Source organism: Mus musculus, chromosome X, assembly GCF_000001635.26.
Source record: "Mus musculus strain C57BL/6J chromosome X, GRCm38.p6 C57BL/6J".
NCBI lineage: Eukaryota > Metazoa > Chordata > Mammalia > Rodentia > Muridae > Mus > Mus musculus.
In genome coordinates this window covers 36,353,631-36,369,569 of record NC_000086.7, presented here as the reverse complement: position 1 = coordinate 36,369,569, position 15,939 = coordinate 36,353,631, and the positions used below count along the sequence as shown (strand labels likewise).

Sequence of the window (15,939 nt, the reverse complement as noted above, 5' to 3'; positions counted from 1 at the left end):
TTTTCTCTTTATTGGGACTTGAACCCAAAGTCTTGCACATGCTAGGTAATCAATCCATCACTCAACTCATTTTTTCTTTCTTTCCTTCCTTCTTTCCTTTCTTTGCTCCTTATGTTTTTTTGTTTTTGTTTTTAAAATGCCTCATGAGTCCACTTTCTTCAGACTCCTGAGCCATATAGGTAGGTGCAAGTTGTCCTCAGAGAGCCTCCACCCAGTAGCTAAGACAGACACAGACTGAGCTTGGGGACTCTTATGGAAGAACAAGAGGAAGAATTCCAGGCCCTGAAGGGGATAGGAACTCCAAAGGAAGACCAACAGAGTCAACTAACCTGGACCCTTGCGGCTCTCAGAGTTTGAACCACCAACCAAAGATCATACATGGGCTGCACCTAGGCCTCCTTGCACATATGTAGCAGATGTGAAGCTTTGTCTTCATGTGGCTTCCAAACAACTGGAGCAGGCGCTATTCCAAAAGCTGTTGCCTGGACCTGTGATATGTTCTTCTAGCTGGACTGCCTTGCCTGGCCTCAATGGGAGAGGAAGATTTGAAGTGCTAGGGTGGGAGGATAATCAGGGGGCCCACACTCTCAGGGGAGAAGGGATGGGGGAAGGGCTGTAGGAGGGAGTGACTGGGAGAGGTGCAGTGAGTGGGATATAAAGTGAATAAGTAAAATTAAAATTAAATTAACAAAAAAGAAAGAAAAGAAAAAGTCTCACGAATCTCACACTCGTCTTGAGCTAGTTATGTAATGGGGATGACAGCAAGCACTGTAACTAACTGAGCTACATCCCGTCCTCAGCTTTTTTGTTTGTTTGTTTGTTTGTTTGTTTGTTTTTCAAGACAGAGTTTCTCTGTGTAGCCTGGCTGTCCTGGAACTCACTCTGTAGACCAGGCTGGCCTCGAACTCAGAAATCCTCCTGCCTCTGCCTCCCGAGTGCTGGGATTAAAAGCATGCACCACCATACCCGGCCTCTCAGTTCATTTCTTAATTGTCTCGGTCTTGTGTCCTTTCCTCAGTGGTAAACTAGAACGTGCATAAATGCCATTAATTGCACAACACAAAAATCAGCACCGCAGAAAAGATGGAACACGTTTCTGAAGTTCTCTCACTGGGGCAAGTTTGGTTAATATCACACATAGGCCCAGTGAGTTTTATCAGTTTTCCTATCATGCGGTTCATGCTGAGCTAAAGCTGTAGCTCAGTGGTAGAGTGATTGTTTGGGCTTGTGAGACCTTGGGGTCTATCCTCAGCACCATACAACTGGTTAGTGATTTGGATTTCACCTTTAAGCTATTTTTAAAAGTGTTTCTTTATACTTATTTAATTAGTGTGTGTATGGATTCTAGGGATTAGATTTAGGTCATCATGCTTCACCCCTTCAGACATCTCCTCAGTTCCCTTTAAGCTATATTCTTGATACTCAATGAAAGTTTTAAAAAAGCTTAAATTAAAAAGTTCACCAAAAATATTAGCTGTGAGAGGGCAAGATAAGAAAAATTCAAAACTACAGTGTGGGGTGATCTGCACACAATACAGCAATGTTTTAGTACAAAGAAATTAGAGGCAGATTATTGAAAAATGTCTCAACCCTTAGCTGAGGAGCTGCTATTGGGGGAGGGGGATGCTTTCCCTTTGGAGGTGTGGCTCTGTTATGTTCCCCATGCCACAGTGGATGGCCCCATGTCCATACACATACACACACAGGCAGTACGAATTGCACTCAGAGGGTTAGAGAAAAAAAAAATGAGGTAAGGTTCATAGTTAGAAGGGAAACGCAGGGGAGGTCCAGGAGTTGGAGGAGGGATAGGCTATGGGGATGGATACACTGGATTCACCAACGGTTTTATCAAAGAATTTTTAAAATGTTTCAAAAAGAAACCCCCAATAAATGCAGGAGTGGGATAGGCAGAAAAGAAAGAAAAATGCTTCAAAAATAAGTCATTAATATAAACAAAGTTTCCCAGTGTTTTTTGTTTGTTTTTGAACACGCCATCTATAGACAGGGTCTCGGAACATATTAGTCACATTAATCCATTCACACCTGCCTCATTGTCGTAAGTGTAAAGGCTTGCTGCTAGGGTGCAGACCTGGTTTCATGAAGAACTGTTTTCATGTGTATTGACTTATTATTTAATCTTAGTAATGTTGAGGGTTGAATTGAGGCCCTGGCTCTACCACTGCCCCACATGCCCAGTTCGTTGTCATCTAAATATGTTACAGCCAATGGAAGAACAGGATACACACTACCACAGCTTCCTTTCCAGCACTACTGAAACCAGTTTGTTAATTTTGATCTTTCTGTGATAGTAGGAATGGAAACCAGGGTCTTTTGTATGCTAGGCAAAGCGTTCTGCCTGAGCTGTATCTGCCCTTCAACTGTGTGTGAGTGTGTGTGTGTGTGTGTCTGTATTTGAAACAAGATCTCACTGCATGGTCCAGGCTGGACTTGAACTCACTCTGACACTGATGCAGCCCATGGACTTGCAACCTTCCTATTCCAGCTTCCAAAGCAGTGAGGATGGCAGGCCTGCACAATTAAGCCCACTTTTTAGTTTTTGGCAGACAGGGACTTCATTGTCTGGGTTGGCAGTGAGCTCGTAATCCCCGTGCTTCAGTCTCCCAGTAGCTGGGACAGTAGTCCTATACCAACAGGTCCATCCCAGCCAATTAATTGTTTTTCCAAGATAGAATACACTTTGGTAGACACAGACAACAGGAAATTTCTGTTTAATGAACAATTTTTTTTTCACAGAGACCATCTATATCACATCGCGATTACAACGTAGATGAGCTGGAACTATTTTTGTGCAGATTTAGAAGAAGGGAACCCTTTTAAAGAAATCAGGCATAGAGAGGTAGTTGAATAGTGTTGGTGGGGAGGGAGCGTTATCTTAATTTCCCTTCAACTCATGACCATGGAAAAGTAAAATGGCTGTTTAACAAACAAATGGAAACCAAACAATATACACACTTGCCACCGTTTATGTGGCTTGCTAGATATTTTAGTCCTGACATTACAAAGGACAGCATACACCAATGAAACTAGTCTAACAACAGCCAATGGTGCCATGCTGAACTATCTACTCTCTTTTTATCTCACTGGTTGTCATCATTGCTTGAACAATAGATGAATGTCCACAGATTTTAAGATAATGCATAAGGTACAGTGTTGCTTTGTAAACTTCTGTTAATCACATTTGTGGCTGCAAACAGGTTTTAAATGCTAGAGTCATGAAGCAAAAAGCTTTAAAGTGACACCAGGAACAGTGGTTCCAGGCACTTCTCTCTGGAGGTTATTTTAACATGTTTGGAAACACCCACTTGTAAGTGAAAAGTTCTTCATTTCATCACTGGATGTGCACAATCCAGACTATTAAGTAGTAAAGCAGTAGACTGAATGGGACCTATCGTTCTAAAAGGAATTGAATGTGTACACTGTGCATGGCTCCTTTGCATTCCTGCCCGCTGAACATTAGAAATGCCAGAAAGCCAAGCATATGCTTTTCAGAGCTGTCTTCTATCCAGAATCTAAACCTCATTCCCTAGACCCAAGAATGGGCTTGCAGCCTGCCCATTTCTACCTTGAGGAGTTGAAACGGACACACAGTCCACAAGCTGGGAACTCAGGGATGAATCTATGGCTAAAATTCACATGCTGAAAATGGAGTTGGCACAGGGAATGCAGGCTCCAGGGGGTCGCAGTCTATCAACAGGACACAACTTGTTGACAGGGGTGCAGTGACCCAGCCATAGGAGTTCTGAGGCTTCTGTGGCTACTCACAGGGGATTATCTGAACCCAGGGCAGCTCCACAGGCAGAGGTGGCAGTGCCACGTGCGCCATCACAACTCAATCCCGCTACTGAGGCAGCACGGAACTCGAAGCACGTGGCCTTCAGAAAAGGCATGCTATTGGAATAGTTCTCTGCTCCCCTAAATGAGGAGCAAGCATCTTTTTTTTTTCTTAAAATTATCCACTGCAAAGTAGTTTCTTCAGTTTTCACTTTCTACATTTTGCTGGTTTTTAGCTAGCAGCAATAGTACGGTACAAAGCAGAAAGGCATAAAGTCTGCTTGCTACCTAGGGTCTCTTTGTGTGTGTGCACACATGAACACACACACACACACACACACACACAGACAAGAGAGAGAGAGAGAATAATCTACAAGGTCTGGGTCAGTCATGAATTCAAGATAGAAAGAAAGACTAACCCAATAAAGTGGCACTGTCTACAAGGAGGACTCTTATCCTTCCAACTCAGATATAGTTTTTATCTCTGTACGTCTCATGTCTGAGCTTAGAAACAGAACCTATCCACAGGTGTTAAAAGTGGTCAAGTTCGATGGATTAGCCCACTTATGTACATCCCAAAGAAAGTCAAAGCCTAGTATCCTGCCGTTACTATAATTGCTGGAGAACAACCCAATCTAGATCCAGGCTCAGAGGAAAGTGCTATTTAGCCTAGCAAAGATCTCCATCTGTTCTTGGGTATTCTCTTATCAAAGGAATTGTATCAAGAAGCCAAAAATCCACTTTCCCCCTGGATTAGTAAGAGATGTGTTGGACGGCTTCATTTGACTTCACCTGGAACTCCTCATTTTGAGCTCTTAGGGGTTTTGCCATGCCTACTGAGTGAAACATACATAACACAAAATGTTCAAACATCTGTCACATTGTTGGTACAGAATCAAGCTTGGCCACTCACTGAACATGTTACATAGGCATATTCTTTAAAATTGTCCATTCTGTTTTCTTACCTATGTTTTCTTATCTATATATCTAATGATGCTGTTTAAAAGGTTATTTCATGTGTTCAGGTAAGGGAGATCGAGATCACTCACTCAGTTTAGTACCTGGTACATGGTAGGTTTTCAGTACATCATTGTAGAGCCTGTTATTTGGGGCAGCAGAAAGAAATACTATTGGCTGTGTGCAAACTCCATAGATGGTGAAATCTAATTGTTCTGAAATCTAATTGTTCTAGTTGAGATTCTCAATATATGAAAAAGAGGGAGAGATGGTTTTGGTTATTCTTATGGAACCAGAACTTAAGGCTCCCATTTTATCAAGAACTCTAGATGTCCCCCAATACGACACTATTTTTTAGCCCTAATTAAAATGGGAACAGTTTTCTTGGCATAGAAATTAGTCCCTACAACTAACCCTCATTTTCTCTCCAGTATTTTAATTTTCCCTACATTTATTTTATTTTTTACAGAACTGGAGAGAGAATCAGCGCCCCATGCCATGTCAGCAACTGAGATGTATCCCCAGCTCTACTTTGCTGGCCTTAACTCCAATAGGAGTCACTTGCAAACTATCAAGTTGTGGTCCAAGAATCAGTGGTTTGGATTTACAGTAGGGTACAAATGAGAATTACAAGTAAAAGCAATGCTTCATGCAACTGTAGACCACTGATGATATTCTGCAACATGGCTGATAATAGTTATAGTTCACCAAATAGCTCCCAACATCAAGGTACTGTTAAGTAATTTCTTACATGTCCCGTTTAATGTTCCTAGCAAGCCTATATACTATTAATATCACTACAATTTCATCTTTTAGTAAAATATATAGAACACTATCCAAATTTGCCTACAATCCTTGTGAAGGGGCCATGCTAATCTCTGTTTCATTCTAATTTTAGTATATGTACTGCTGATGTGAGCACAAGTACCATTTCATATATATAAGAAAACTGGGACTCAACGGAAGCTAAATTACTTGCCAAAGTAACATATGTCGTAAGTGGAGAAGCTTCTGCTCTTCTTTGTTGTGTTTGCACTATAGAATAGGAAGCAGTCATACTAGGACTTCACTATAATCACATGGCTGGCTGGGTATCAGGTGCCAGGGAAAAATCCTCTTAATGTCCTGCTTTCCGAGCCCTCTAGACTTAACTTGGATAGTATCTACTTCTTTATTTACATTCCCTACACTTGCATCATTCTTCACCAGCCCAGATTATTCCAAACAGACCTGGCAATGCTCTGACAACACCGCCTCCATCAAGCAAGTTGTCAGTGATAAGTTGCTTTCTGCTTCCATGAGTCTCTTTTATAGCATTTAGAGACCATCTCTCTCACACACACAAGCCCCACCTCTTCCATGTTTCTGGTGGTTATAGAAGAACCTAGACTGATCCTTGAAGCAATCTCTCTCCTTCTTCGAACCCCCTCTCTTGTTAACAGAATGGAGAGCCTACACGTGAATAACACACCATAGTTGTCCAAAATCACCTGGGAGTAGTTTGCATGAGAAACAAAATCTGACAATTCACTTTTCCTAACTCTCATTTTCTCCTCTGCCACTATAACACTCCCACACTCCATTTTTCAGGTTTCTCTGACACCGAAGGACTCAGACTAGCACTAAGCTCAGAAACTTACTCCCATCTCTTCACTGTCTTTTCTCCCCCTGCATTGAAATCTTTGGCCCATCTTTACCAGGAGGGAAGGCAGTGTTTACATAAAACCATGGATTCATTCTCTGGATCTTTTATAGTAATTTAAAAGGGGTTCTAACCTATCCAGTTTCTTCACACTTTAAGAACAGTCTCTCAAGTATTCCAGCACACATTGGTACAGGTTTTAAACTTCAGAACTCAGAAGATAGGGGAGAGGCACGCCAAATTGAAAGCCATCCCCTCTGAAAATACAGGTAAATATTAATCTCTTCCCTAACTGCACTGGGGAGAAATTAATACTTTTCTAATTAGATTGCCTGAAATAAATACCTATAGTAGTAGACTGTAATAAAAAGACACCTGTAATTCATCTCTCTGATCTTGAATATGTCTTTCAACCTTATTCTGTATTACACATGGAAAATGGATTCTTTTACTTTACTTTGGTATATCCCACAATTTATGCCAAATCAATTAAGCATTTTTCTAGTCCTTAAATTAAACTGAAAATGTGGAATCTGTGAAGATGAATTACTTTAGAATTCTTCTGAAGTTCTTTTAAACTTAGTCCACTAGAATAGACCTGAACTATGTATATATAAAAGCCCAACAAGAACTGGGATTAATTCAACAAAAACTGAGTAAAGAAAGAACATTGCACATGGTTAGTACTGTTATCCTCCCTACAGAGTAAGCCACATCAATAAATAAAGCAATGGACTTTTCAGTAATGTACACTTAAATAGTTACAAACATATATGTAGAAAAACGACGCAGTAGTGCAAAAAATAAATTATTAAAACAGAAAGAAGTATGAACATTATTTTTTACAATGCTTTATAAAACCTGAACCATTTGAAATGAGACCTCAAGTCAGTGAAAGAATGCAGTAACATTAGTATCTCTGCTTGACATTTCAACCACACACTCATTTAGCTATGAACAACAACTCACTTTTTTAACTTCAGAAAAATTGATGCTAAACATCAACTCTTTTTGACTTCTTCACACTTCTGCTATTTGTGTGTTAGTATAGTGTTTCAAGAAGCATTTGAAGACAGTAAGTCAAACAGGTCACATCCTTTTGGTCTTTCTACCTCATTTCTGTGTGGTCAAAAAGAATAACAACATCTATCTAGGGTACTCTCTTCTGTTAAGGTGTTATTGCAATTAGATATGTTTACAAGAACATTGCCTCGGGGCAGTGGAGAGGGTAGAAATTCCTCTTCCACAATCCAGTCCCTTTAATTTTGGTTTCTCGATATAAAGGCCAGGATACGCCGAATACCATTCAATCTGTCCTTTAAGGACCTCATTGCTAGGAAGGGAAGCTGAGCTCTGCTTTCCAGAGGAAGAACCGCCAGTGTCCACCAGCACCAGGCTGGACCATTCGGATTAACCTGCAACAGAGAAACACAGTTCATGGATCCCATGTAGTCCATGTATAGAAGTCCACATGCATACAGTAAAGTATCACACATGGAACTGCTTCTGTGTGTGGCACACATTGCTGAGAGGCATTGTTTTCCTCTTTTATTTCAGCTAAGCATACATGGTGGCAGGGGATGAGGAAAACTGTTACTTCTCAGGCATCTTTGCAGCTAGGTGAGGCCATAAGGTCAAATTTTGGCTAAAAACAAAGAGAGGTGATACATCTAAGTTCCCATCATTTTATGGGAAAAGAACATGTAGTCTCTTCCCTCCTCTTTCTTCCAATTTTTTAAAATTTCTTTTAAATGTTTTTAATTATTTTATGTGTATGGTGTTTTGCCTGCATGCATGTCTGTCTGTGCACTACAGAAGTCAGAAAAGGGTGTCAGATTTCCATTAACTGGTGGTTTTGAGCCACCATGTGGGTGTTGGGACTTGAATCCGGGTCCTCTGGAAGAGCAGTCAGTGCTCTTAATCTCTGAGCCATCTCTCCGTCTCTTCCCCATTTCTCTAGCAAGACTGAAGACATGGTGATGATCAGTCTTGGTCAATCAAGAAAAAGTAACCCTCTAAAGATGGCAGAGCTTTGTGATGGAAGAGCTCTGGTTACTGAATGTTCTCTTGGAATAGAAGTGCCTTAGCCCTCCAGGACTGAGGTCTTCTTTCTCATTGGAGCCACAATCATATTTGGTACTTGTTAAACCAAGGAAATCAACATTTTAACAGATTCACTATGCTCCCTAGGCTGTCTTTTTTTTTTTTTTTTTTTTTTTTTTTTTTTTTTTTGGTTTTCAAGACAGGGTTTCTCCTGGAACTTACTCTGTAGACAGGCTGGCCTTGAACTCAGAAATCCACCTGCCTCTGCCTCCCAAGTGCTAGTATTAAAGGCGTGTGCCACCACGCCCTGCTAGGCTGTCTGATTTTAAGAGATGGAGTACCCACCACTTTGTCCCTTTTACTTCTCAGGGTTTGGTTAGGTCCGTTGGACTGATCCATTTAAAATTGGGCCTTTAATCCTATGACTCTCTGGGCTTAGTATGTCTTTTAAGTCCCATCAGTTTTTTATGTGGTGGAAGGCTGAAGTCTAAATATACCATGTCACTAACAGCTATAGCTATCTTCTCCCCTGTAACCAAGAGCTATGATTTCCAGTCTCAAAAAAAAAACAGCAAACATTCCAATTAGAAAACACATTTGTGTTAACCCTCAGGTTTTCCTTTTAAAAAGACATTTCACACTCCTTATCAATCCTTCACCAAAATTCTCTTGGTCATAAGCGTCCTTAGCACACGTTTTAGACATTTATTACTAAACCTCGAGTGAGTTTTCTTTCCACAACTTTCAAAGCAGGTCAGCTTTCAGCTTGTAGAGAAGCACATGTGGCTGATTTAACTCCTTCCACGTGGATGGGGTTCTTTCACTCCAAATTGTTCCATGTGTTACTCCCTGAATGTCTGTGAACTCTTGGCTTCTCTGTATCTTTAGCTTCATGTGGACACTACCAGGTTGATCCTTTGAATTTCCCCAGGATCAGCAACAGAGCTACTTAAGCTGATGTTAACTCTGGCTGTTTCTAAGAAACCTCCCACTAAGGTACAACATCCTTATTCGCGGAACTGCTTGGGGCTACAGGGTTAGCTAGAGCAAGCTGGATGAGTTTTTGCTGCTGCTGCCACCACCAAGGCAACACGATAGCAAAACTAATAAGGAAGGAAATGATTTGAGCTTGCTATGTCATTAAGGCCTTATGAATCACACGGAGGCATCTGTGTTTTCTCCTGTGGAAGATGTGGTTAGCACTGCTGATCTTTATCTTTTGTCTGACTGGGAGAGAATGTTCCCCAGCAGGTGAAGGGGAACATTAAGCTTGAACATGACCTTGTTCAGAGTTATGCTGACTTCTTGAGTCACAACAGCCAAGAGCTGGATCACCAGAAAGCACTTGGTGACCTTGCTCTCTTTAGAACATCGGAGTGATGCCTCTGTATCAGGAAGGGGAAAAACCACTCTGTGCTCTGAGGGAAACAAGACACCTCAGCCAATTAGGGAACTGAGGCATTTTGGAGTCTCAGAATGTAAGAGGAGGAAGAAATTTAGAGATTTTTAATGATCCTTTCTGATTTTAGAGAAAAATTGAAAGAGGGGAAGGGATTTACCCAAGGTCACAGTTAGAAAGGTAGGCAATGCATTATATATATATAATGAATTTTCTATAGTGATAGAATCAGGAAGCATACATTAAAAAAGAAATCAAAGAAGTTACAGGAGTGATTCTATGGAATAGCCAGATTACAGCACTAAGAATATATATTTGCATAGGCCATCTAATCTCCAAACTGGAATTCCCCCACAAACATTGCCTGATTGAAAGCAGAGAGGCAAGGCTTTCTGCAGCCTGAGCTCACAGAAAGCTGGTCCTCACAGAAGACAATCCAGTAGAACCTAACAAACTATGTCCTTGGCGGTCAGTTTTCTTAGGACCTGGTCAGGTTAGGGAAAACAGGGAAGGTCTAGACTTGCAGGGCCATGGACAGGAAGGTTTATGCAGCTGTGTTCTTATAAGATAGGCGACCCTACCTCCCAGCTCCTGCAACAGTGGGGACATGAAGCTGGCTGGAAGTAGTAACCTTTGGTATCACCTCTCTTAGTCCCTGGCCTTTGCATAGATTCTGTCACCCTAACATTCCTATGGTGTGGCTCTGGACTGCCACCGATAGTTTTGTTGGTGGTATCTGTGCTCCCTTCCTCTCGTCTCACTTATTTCTCAATATCTGTCTTAGGTCCAAGTTCCTACTATTTATCTTTGTTCATTCAATTCAGACCCTTTTGGCCTTACTCATGATGCTCACTCCCTAGCTACACCATACCATATTCTGCACTTGACTTGCTGCATGACAACTACACACCCATCTAATCACAAACCCTGGACAGCCCCACGTGGTGGGCCAACATATCATAAGTAGATATTTTTATATACCTGGGGGTCTTCGTCCTTCTCTGGCATTGGACCAAAGTGATTTAGTATCCGATTCTTCAGAGATGCTTTGAGCGAGTGAAACCATGATGACGCTTGCTCATACACACAGTTGTGTAACCCCATAAGTTCAGCACAATCATCTCCCTGAACCTGAAACCATCAGAATGAAAGTGAAGCAATCACCATCTCCTGAATCTGCCTTAGAACTGTTTTCAACACCTGACTCTCTTCTGAGAATCTGACCTGCCTCCCCTTCACTCATCAGGCAATCTCTTGTGTAAGATATGGAACACCCAGCACCTGGTGTACCAATATGGCAGAGAAAGCAGGAAGGCAAAGCTTTGAGAACGATGCCTCAAACAGCAAGCAGAGAGACAGAGGCTTGATCTGGCACAGCTGAAGGCGCATCGTGCTGGTTTAAGGCATGCCTCTGTTCCTTCCATTTTTATATTCATTTCTTTCCTACTCACTGGGAAGGCAGATACTACTATATGTGTGCCTCAGTATGTTTTCAAGGTCAAATGCATTTATCCAACTATCATATATTAATCCATTACATAAGGAATATAATCGAACATAGGGTTCCTGATGTCTTTATCTACCCATTAGCTCAGAAAAGCAAGGCTTAATTGGACATGTGACCATTTTTGCTTTAAGGGATGGCAAACAACTTTGATTTAGGAAGAGTGCTCTTGGGCAGGTTGCACATTTTAAAGATGCAAATTTATATATATCATCAATAATCTCAGAAGAAATGAGTTGGACAATATAAATCAATCCATAGTTAAAATACTTATATGTAGACCCCATGCTAAATTGAGCCCTTGGTGTTCCCAGCAGAGACCTAACATAGGCGGAATGGGTCCAGGGATTAGTCTAGACAAACATTAAACATAACTACAATTTGGCTAAGCAGGGAGAATAACAGGGAAAGAGAAGACTATGGGTGCAATTGGGCAGCAGTCCAGCAGCATTATCTCAGGAGCAATTTTATGAGAAACCCCAAGGTCTCACGGCAATTCTGAGAGCCCACTTTGCAATCATCTTTGTATACCAAGCTACATTGATAATTTGGCTTCCAGGTTTCTTGGCACTGGCCACCCTCACCTTTTGATCTTCAATGTATTCAATGTCAGCAGTGTTGTAGCCATCCCGTTGACCCTGATGGAGCACTTTGAAGCGCCTCTTGCCTATGCTGTCTACCACCGATCGGCCATCAGAAAAGAATTGGACATTTCTGATCTCTAAGATGCAGCCATATTCTACAAACCTGTTTATTGAGAATCAAGTCAAGAAAGTAGATTGTTGGTGAGTTCTATTGTTCTTGGCCTGGACCCCAGCCATTCTTAACACATTGAGCTGATTACTACAGGATTTCTGTGCCCAGATCTACCACCACAGCTACACAATAGGAAACATCAGTGAAAAAAAGAGACCTGAACATAATGGTATAACTGCTACCATTTGCTAAGCACATACTATGTACCAGTGCTATGGCTTGAATGTTTATCCTCCTCAAAGCTTGTGTTGAAATTTAATTGTCATTTTAACACTGTTAGAAGGCAGGGCTTTTAAGAAGTGATCAGGCTATGAGAAGTCTGCTCACATGTGTGGATTAATTACTGCAAGAGCACATTCATTGTTAAGAGGCAGGTTGGGGTCACTGTCTCTCACTTTGTCTTTTTTTTTTTATTATGTATTTTCCTCAATTACATTTCCAATGCTAGCCCAAAAGTCACTTTGTCTTTCTACCATGTTAGGACACAAGAAGGCCTTATCACATCCTGAACATGATAGTACACAGTTATAGTCCTAGATACAAAAGAGGCTATTAACAGGAGAATCTCAGACTTGAGGCTTGCTCGGGCAAGTTTGTGGTACCTGGTGTCAAAATAAAATGAAACCTGCTTGGTTAGTGGTAGAGTGCCTGCCTAGCATGTGCAAGGCTCTGGATTTAATCCTCCATACAAACAATGACTATTATCAAATGCCAGAATCTTAGTAGTAGACTTCAAGGCCATTGCTCACATGTAAAAGTGGGTAGCTTAACTCTAGGACTTAACACTCTTAACAAGACAACATGTTTCATCTGTGTTGTTTGTTTCTGAGACAGGCTTTCATGTGTTCCAAACTGTCCTTGAACCTCATAGGTAATCAAGAATGACCTTAAAACTTGTATTCTCTTGCCTCTACTTCCCTATAGTTGGGATTGTAGGTGTGCAATACCCTTCTGCTTTATGTAGTGCTGAGCATTGATCTCAGGGCTTTGTGACTGGTAGGCAGGCTGAGCTACAGCCATAAGCCTACAAGACAAGTTTTTTTTAATATATGTCACCTGCTGGATGAAACACTCCCTCCCTCTAGGGTTCTCTAGAATAATGAGATTCTCATACTGTAATGCAGGCACAAGAGAGACTTTCACCCTCACAGATGCTTGGTGTTTTTTGAGCTTGCCTCATGGACTTGTTGATCCCACCTCTAGGATGTTTCCAAAGTAAAGCATAAATACCTCTCCACCCAACTTCCCTGCTGTCTAGGTCTCTTCACTTACCCTTTGACAGGATCTCCAAGGCACATGCCAAACTGTCTTGTGCCTGTCTCAATACATCTCCGAATCATCAGGCGGTAACAAGGCTCAAAGATGTGCAAGGGACAAGGAACGGTGGGATAGGCCATGGTGCACACGAAAATAGGGACATTCTTATTTAAGCTGTCAAGAATAGAAGATGAGATGTATCTCAATCCAAGGGGTCAGAACACAGAAAGACTGGTCAAACGTCATGATATGTTTCCCTTGGAGAAAGACAAGGAGTCATCGAAGATTTAACGGACGATAGAAAAACACTGAAATGCACCCCATCTTGTAGGCCAAGTCCTATGATCCAGTGCAGACTATGCCAAGGCTGGAAGCCTAAACTGTCATCACACAGTCTAAATTTGTTGATTAGTTCTCTATAAACTTACTGTGCATGACAGCTCTGCTACTTCTTCCTTCCTTCGCTCCCTCTGTTACCCCCTCACCTCTTTCTCTGGCCAACTGGACAGATTCAGGTGAGGCACCTTTGCTTGAGGCATAAAGGGCACTGATGGTCTACGTGTGCCAGCTTTCAGAGGAGCAGTAGAAAACCTCCTGCAAAGTCCTTATATGCAGCTCTAATTTGCAAAGCCTTTAGAGATCATTCCGAGCAGACTCAGCCAGGAGGAGTAGCCAGCAATAGGCTGCCAAGAATAATGTATTCCAGTGATGCTCAAATGCTTTTGGACATTAGAATAATGGGGAACTCTTAAACCTAGATGACTGGGCCTCCAGAGCTACTGATGCATTCACTCTGGAACTGGGATACAGGAATCTGCTTTTCAATGGATACCCTCGAAAATTCATGCACATGGCCCACTGGGAATCCCCTACTGGGCCAGCTCTTCATAGATCCTGGTCCTCTGAATTATGTAATAAATCCAGTACAGGGACACTACACCTAAATGGGCCAAGAAATGTATAGCCAGCTGCCAGCTGCCTCCATCTTAAAAGGGGATAGGTCTGAGATGCCTTTATGACAGAAGAGCCCTCACAATGCTCCAGTAGTACAACCTTAAGTGATAGCTGAGAAAAAGACTGAGAAAGGTTAAAGATTAAGTAAAGAATCAGGGAAAAAAGCTACAAATGTACAGGGTAGTTTCACTATAAAAGTCAATGAGCCAGGCGTGGTGGTGCACGCCTTTAATCCCAGCACTGGAGAGGTAGAGGCTGGTGGATTTCTGAGTTCGAGGCCAGCCTGGTCTACAAAGTGAGTTCCAGAACAGCCAGGGCTATACAGAGGAACCCTATCTCGAAAAACCAAAAAAAAAAAAAAAAAAAAAAAGTCAGTGAGAAACAAAGATTTCTAGTCTCTGAGGAAAACATTATATGAGCCAAAAGGCACATCCAAACCAACTGGGTGCACAGTTCAAACATGGTCTCTTCCCAGGAGGCATATAAGCAGAAGAGTTTCCCCCCCCTCAGGAAACAGTTCACCTTCAGAATGCCGTGATGATCCACCCTTGTGGAGAGTAGGGAGGAGGGCAACACTCATCGAGGCCAGCCTTAGCTATTATTTCCTGCTTTTTCTGCTGCTATTATTTCCTGCTTTTTCTGCTAAGTGCACAAGAGGCAGAGCCCCTGAAGATGTAATTATGTCTTCATCCCGACCTTTTGCCTCTAACACTGTGTGCGGCAGAGGAAACACGCACAGGTGCTATTGCCACATATTCAGTACTTGCTATGTACAAACTCTTTGGGTCTTCAGAACAAGTCTATGATGTAAGAGCTATCTTCTTCAAGTTCCTCCCAGAGAGGTGAAAGAGCATTTTATCTAGGTCTACAAAGCATACTTACTGAAGCAGCTGAGTCTTAACCCCGGGCGTGCACCTGCGTCACACCACTCTTTAACCACCCTATCACCTGCTTAAGGACTCCAAGGAATCTTCTAATTGTTTCATGTGGTCTCCTAATTAAGCTGCTCCTCAAGTCACTCCTCACACTATGCGCTCACTGGTGCTGAGATGCAGCAGGTGATTCTGTGGTGTGGCTGATGAGCTTCTTTGGAAGCGTGCTGGGAAAAGTTTAACTGCTTCTGAGGGGGATGGGAGGGGTGGTCTATAGCACTTGTTGACTTCATACTGTAAATATGTAAATAACCATGGTTATTTCAGACTATTCACATGATATCATTTGAGTAAGGAGCTGGTAAGAAACGTGACAGTTTTCCTGAGCTGGTGTGCATGAAATGGAAAATACAGACAAGAGTATACATACTTAGAAAGCTCTTCCATTTCCTCTTCATAAAGCCTCTTTCGTTCCTTGAATTCTTCTGGCAGGAACGTAGCTATGAGTTCTTCCAGGATTACATTTTTGCTATATTTTCTTGATGGCAAGCACTAGAAGAGGGACAAGGTAATGAACTATTATATAGGTCACAGAAGAACACAGAAAACTTCGGACGTAGCCCACATAAGTAGTCAAATCATGAAATGTTGTTATTTGGACCCAAAATTTGCAAGCAAATACAGCCACAATGTGTGTATCTTTTGGATGTTAAGAGTTTTGATTTTCTTTAAAAATATACAATTGATCCTTTATAATTAGAAA

The 15,939-nt window shown here is 41.7% G+C and overlaps 1 protein-coding gene and 1 non-coding gene across 3 annotated transcripts in view; both read right to left on the bottom strand.

The window, feature by feature from the left end:
• Positions 1-2,712: 2,712 nt before the first annotated feature.
• Positions 2,713-15,939, bottom strand: part of Lonrf3 (LON peptidase N-terminal domain and ring finger 3) — a 38,500-nt gene continuing 25,273 nt past the window's right edge. Inside the window, exons 8-12 of one of the 2 annotated variants that reach the window (XM_006541404.1) lie at positions 15,607-15,728; positions 13,366-13,524; positions 11,922-12,084; positions 10,815-10,964; positions 2,713-7,806 (exon numbers count right to left, since the gene is read on the bottom strand). In XM_006541404.1, coding sequence (XP_006541467.1) covers positions 7,651-7,806; positions 10,815-10,964; positions 11,922-12,084; positions 13,366-13,524; positions 15,607-15,728 — 750 coding nt within the window. In that variant the 3' untranslated portion in view covers positions 2,713-7,650. The remainder of the gene's footprint in view (positions 7,807-10,814; positions 10,965-11,921; positions 12,085-13,365; positions 13,525-15,606; positions 15,729-15,939) is intronic. The other variant, NM_028894.1, reaches the window with a different exon arrangement.
• On the bottom strand, positions 5,568-5,671 carry LOC115489189. Its single transcript, XR_003953151.1, has one exon. It is a non-coding gene; the product is annotated as a U6 spliceosomal RNA (small nuclear RNA).